Source organism: Protobothrops mucrosquamatus, unplaced genomic scaffold, assembly GCF_001527695.2.
Source record: "Protobothrops mucrosquamatus isolate PMUCROS unplaced genomic scaffold, P.Mucros_1.0 scaffold2543, whole genome shotgun sequence".
Taxonomy (NCBI): Eukaryota; Metazoa; Chordata; class Lepidosauria; order Squamata; family Viperidae; genus Protobothrops; species Protobothrops mucrosquamatus.
Window position 1 is genome coordinate 191,961 of NW_015388603.1, and position 5,961 is coordinate 197,921.

The 5,961-nt window shown below is 41.8% G+C and overlaps 1 protein-coding gene across 1 annotated transcript in view; it reads left to right on the forward strand.

The window, feature by feature from the left end:
- Window positions 1-3,092, forward strand: part of LOC107295875 (nicotinamide riboside kinase 2) — a gene marked incomplete at its 5' end in the record, with an annotated part of 19,460 nt that extends 16,368 nt beyond the window's left edge. Inside the window, 3 exon segments of the mRNA XM_029285931.1 lie at window positions 291-397; window positions 2,523-2,608; window positions 2,729-3,092. Of these exon segments, the coding sequence (XP_029141764.1) occupies window positions 291-397; window positions 2,523-2,608 (193 nt within the window).
- Window positions 3,093-5,961: the final 2,869 nt, after the last annotated feature.

The following is a 5,961-nucleotide window of genomic DNA, read 5'->3' on the forward strand; positions in this document are numbered from 1 at the left end:
CTCTCCTCCTCTCCTCTCTTCTCCTCTCTTCTCCTCTCCTCTCCTCTCTCCTCCTCTCCGCTCTTCTCCTCTTCTCTCCTCTCCTCTCCTCTCCTCTCTTCTCCTCTCCTCTCCTCTCTTCTTCCCTTGCCTCCACATCCATTCCTTTTTCCTCTCCTCCCTTCTCCTCTCCTCTCCTCTCCTCTCCTCTCCTCTCCTCTCCTCTCCTTTTCTCTTCTTCCCTTGCCTCCACACCCATTCCTTTTTGCTCTCCTTCCTCTCTCCTCTCCTCTCCTTTTTTTTATCTTCAGTACGCGTAAATACACCATTCCTGACCCTCCCGGTCTATTTGACGGTCACGTCTGGCCAATGTATCTTAAACACAGGAAGGAAATGGAGGCCAATGAAGTCAACGTTGGTAAGAAACTCTTGGCATAACCTGACTGCAATTAAGAAGGGTTGGGTCAAATAAATGTGAAGTAGGGGTTGAAAAATATCTTAGTGAACAATTTTGGGTAAAAAAAGTTTACTCTGGTTAAGAGGGGCGGTCCATAAATTTGGAAAATAAATCAATGTTTTTAGAAAGCCTTAGAAAGACTAGCAGGGTTGGGGCCATTCTAATCTCCAAGGGGAGGATATTCCCACAGACCAGGGGCCACTGCGGAAAAGGCCCTGCTTTTAATCCAGGGGTCCCCAATCCCCAGGTTATGGCCCAACCTGGGCCGTGAGCCATTCACAACCGGGCCGCCCAAAGAAGGAAGCAAAAACGCACATCCCCACTTGTCCGAGCAGCGAACGACCGTGCTCCCACTCCATTTGTGTAAAAGGTAGGTGCGCGTGCCCGCTGCTCGTGCAGAACCATCCCCTGTTCCCTCCCCCGATCCCCAAAGCTGTTCTAACCCCCACCAGCCAACGTTCTTTGACTGATGGGAGTGGCAGCATGTCCAATTTCTAATAATAATAATAATAATAATAATAATAATAATAATAATAATAATAATAAAGTTGGAAGGGACCTTGGAGGTCATCGAGTCCAACCCCCTGCTCAGGCAGGAAACCCTACACCATTTCAGACAAATGACTGTCCAGTCTCTTCTTAAAAACTTCCAGTGTTGGAGCATTCACCACTTCTGGAGGCAGGTTGTTCCACTGGTTAATTGTTCTCACTGTCAGGAAGTTTCTCCTTAGTTCTAGGTTGCTTCTCTCCTTGCTCAGTTTCCATCCATTGCTTCTTGTCCTGCCTTCAGGGGCTTTGGAGAATAGCTTGACTCCCTCTTCTTTGTGGCAGCCCTTGAGATTTTGGAAGACTGCTATCCTGTCCCCCCTCGTCCTTCTCTTCGTTAAACTAGACATACCCAATTCCAGCAGCCGTTCCTTATATGCTTTGGCCTCCAGTCCCCTAATCATCTTTGAGAGAATAGCTTGACTCCCTCTTCTTTTGGCAGCCCCTGAGATACTGGAACACTGCTATCACGTCCCCCCCTCGTCCTTCTCTTCGTTAAACTAGACATACCCAATTCCAGCAACCGTTCCTCATATGCTTTAGCCTCCAATCCCCTAGATTGAATTGGATGGGCAGAAACTCTTCCTGTTTCTAAACTCTCAAATCACAATCCCTACTTGTCCCAAAGGTGGTTTTTTTCAAGAGGCAACTGGATTTTCTTGTTCTTCCTTGAAGACGTTTCGCTTCTCATCCAAGAAGCTTCTTCAGCTCTGACTGGATGGTGGGGAATGGAAGGATTTATATTCTTTGCAGAAAAACTGGTGATTTGCATCCTTTTAGAGGGTCATTGAGGCCACTTGGAGGTTTACTTGTGTCCTCAAGGTCACCTTAGTGGTGCAAATGGGTCCGGAATCTTGTTTGGAACTGCTGATAACACCATCTATCTCCAGTGTACAACACAGTCCTTTCAGCTGTTCCAAGAAGGCTTCACACCCATTTGTACCACTCAGGTGATCCTGAAGACTCAGATAAACCTCCAAGTGGCCTCAACGACTCTCTCAAAGAAGGCAAATGACCAGCTGTCTGCAAGGAGTATAAATCCTTCCATTCCCACCCATCCAGCCAGAGCTGAAGAAGCTTCTTGGAGGAGAAGCGAAACATCTTCAAAGGAAAAACAAGAATGTCCAGTTGCCTCCTGGCAAGGGGGTTGGACTAGATGACCTCCAAGGTCCCTTCCAACTTTATTATTATTATTATTATTATTATTATTATTATTATTATTATTATTATTATTATTATTATTATTATTATTATTATTATTATTATTATTATTATTATTATTATTATTATTATTATTATTATTAAAAAGCACCTTTGGGACAACCATGACCTGGATGATGGAGAATCTCCATGGACATTCACCTAAACTTACTTATTCTTAAGGACATTTCACTGAAGCTTTCCCCAGAAATGTCATTAGAATTGTGGCGTTACGTCTTGACTAATTCCTGGGATAAATCTCTACATGCCTGCTGAAAGTTGGAGTTCACTCTCAACGTAATGACATGCAAATTTGGTAATTGTCCATTCTTATTTTCAGTTTATTTGGATGGATTGAAGTCCCGAGATGACCTTTATTTGCAGGTCTTTGAAGATATTCAGAACACGCTCTTGAACTGTTCATAGGTGAATATATTCCTGATTGGACTCGGGGGCGAGGGAGGAAATACTACCACTTTGCAATAAAATAATTACCAATTTTCATAGTTTCTTTAGATGTCAACGTCTTGCTTTTTCTTTTTCCAGGATCTGCGGGAAACAGAAAGATCTATGTACAGATGTGATGTAAATACTTTTTCTTTTTTTGGCAGAAGCATGGAGAATTGAGTTTAAAAACACCTGTTGGATGTTGTCCTTTAAGAAACAACTTTATGTATATAATTTCACGCTAAGACAACTTATTGACCACACACCTGTGTGGGCAGTTTTTTATCTTCTTATTTTATATTCCACTGATATTGCGTTTTTCAGCTGCATTTTTATACTTGGATGAAGTTTGTAAAATACTATCGCTTATGTCCTTTAACAATAATATCTTCTGTAACTATTTGTGTAATAAATACCACAATGTATTATATTCAATAAAGATTGAGACGTTTTGTATATCGTACTCAGGAACTGTCACAGTTCTTTGCATCTGCAACACCTCTGGGGTGGGGTCACCACACTTTTCTCTCTGAAATCCTGACATACCTCCTCATGGCCCACCTACCCACGATAATGTGAAGTCAGTTTTAGCCATTCCAAGATTATATATTTCATCTCCCAACAGAATTTGACAGGTGGGTATGATGAAAGAAACTGGATGATGCAACCCCAGTGTGTCATGGTTCCGATAGATGAAACTCTTCAAAGAACTTCGAGGCATTGTTTATCTTAAAGAATTTTTATTCGAGTAGCAACACATTGGCATGTACATAGTCCAAGCCAAAATCTGACTTCCCCTCCCCTAAGCACATAGTATCAAAGCACAATTCCCTCCTCTAATTAACAGTCATAAATCACATTCTCCAATTAGTTTGAAATGCTGGCTTCCCCACCAGTTCTTCAGCCCACCATTTCTTATCACCTTATTACAAAAACCCTTGGTTCCCACCCTTATACAGTATTGTTATGTCTAACTAGACTCCCAAGCACATTCCTCCTCCTCCCCCCAGTATCATCTAATTCTAACTCTAAGAGTAAAACATAAAGTAGAGGAAAATGGCCGCATCTCCATATGTTGTCAAAGCAAGAACATTCAATGTTAGCAGCATTGACACAGTGTTTATGGCTTGCGTGCCATCTAGTTGGTGTTCCAGGATGGTCTGTTTCCATCCTTCAGATCAGAGGTCTCCAACCTCGGCCACTTTAAGACTTGTGGACTTCAACTCACAGAATTCCTCAGCCAGCTTGGGGAACTATGGCTGTTTTATGATTTATGGACTTCAACTCCCAGAATTCCTCAGCCAGCTTGGGGAACTATGGCCATTTTATAATTTGTGGACTTCAACTTCCAGAATTCCTGCGTCAGTGTGGGGAACTATGGCCCGTTTATGACTTGTGGACTTCAACTCCCAAAATTCCTCAGCCAGCATAAGGAATTCTGGAAGTTGAAGTCCACAAGTCTTAAAGTGGCCACATTTGGAGAACCTGGCTTCAGATCTTCCAGCAGGGTAGCCATTGGAACAGTAAGGAAGTCTATCCACCTTCTTACTGGTTGTGCTTATTTCCACATTTTCCAACATTGTAGACTTCTCAAGGGAATGTCCTCAATATCTCCAAAATATAATTTGAGCCTGGTCACTTATGTGTGAACTCAAAAATAAATATACATCCATTTTTTCTGGGCTGCCCATGGTACACTCAAAAGCTTTCTCCAACACCAAAATTCAATGATGTCAATCCTTTCTTTTCTGTCCTGTCTCAAAGGTGCTTTTTCACAAGGCAACTAGACTTTCTTGTTTTTTTAAAAAAAGATGTTTCACTTCTCCAAGATGTTTCTTCAACTGGATGGTGGGAAATGGAAGGATTTATACTCCTTGCAGACAGCCGGTCATTTGTATTCTTTTAGAGAGTCATTGAGGCCACTTGGTGGTTTATCTGTCTCGTCAAGGTCACCTGAGTGGTGCAAATGGATGTGAAGCCTTCTTGGAAATGCTGAAAGGACTGTTGTGGATTGGGGATAGATGGTGTTGTATCCCCCCCACCTCCAAGTGGCCTCAATGACTTAAAGAATGCAAATGACCAGCTGTCTGCAAGGAGTATAAATCCTTCCATTCTCCACCATCTAGTCAGAGCGGAAGAAGCTTCTGGGATGAGAAGCGAAACGTCTTCAAAGAAAAACAAGGAAGTCCAGTTGCCTCCTGAAAAAAGCACCTTTGGGACAACCATGACCTGGATGACTGAGCATCTCCATAGACATCTTTCTTTCCTGCTTTTTCAAATCCTTGCACAATTTTGACCTTTGAATGTATAAACGCGTCACCACAACCTATATATTTTCCAAGCCTTCATTGTTGCTCATCTAATGCTTCAGTATCTCACTGTTAATTCTAAAGGCTGGTTTCTGTCCCTGTTGTCCAGGTTCTCGCTAATCCTCTCTTTTTATTTAATCATAATTCATTTCCCTCCCCCCCGGTGCTCCTTGACTTTCCTTACTAGAATTTGCAAATCTTTTGCAGATTCGGCTATCAGAATGGTGTCAGCAGCATAGTGCAAGTTATTGATGTTTCTCTAGTTTTAATTAATAGTAATAATAATAATAATAATAATAATAATAATAATAATAATAATAATAATAATAATAATAATAATAATAATACTACACCATTGGCATTGACACATTCGCTATTATTTATTTATTTATTTATTTATTTATTTATTTATTTATTTATTCGATTTATATCCCGCCCTTCTCCTTCCCGGACTCAGGGCGGCTAACAGCCTTATAAAACAGATACTACAATAAATACCTAATTTAAAACCAAATTAAAAAAAATATTAGCTATGGCCTATATAATTAAAATTTCTCTTAAAAACCCACTAAAAATTCCCTAGGCCAATCCCGCTTGTTGGAAGAGCCATGTCTTTAGGGCGCGGCGGAAGGAGGGGAGATCCGGGATCACCCGGATCTCTGGGGGTAGTTCGTTCCAGAGGGTGGGGGCTCCCACCGAGAAGGCCCTCCCCCTGGAGGTCGCCAGCCGGCACTGTCTGGCCGACGGCACCCTGAGGAGACCCACTCTGTGGGAGCGTACCGGCCGATGGGAGGTAATCTGCAAAAGGCGGCCTTACTAGGAACTGCTTCCATCCTGCTACGATATCTGTAATACCATCAAACATCCACATCTGCCTATCCCAGGTCCTGGGTAAGGACTCGATAGGTAGACAAAATGCCAAATCCAGTCTGAACATCTGGCTGACTGTGCGATGATCCATAATAATAATAATAATAATAATAATAATAATAATAATAATAATAATAATAATAATAATAATAA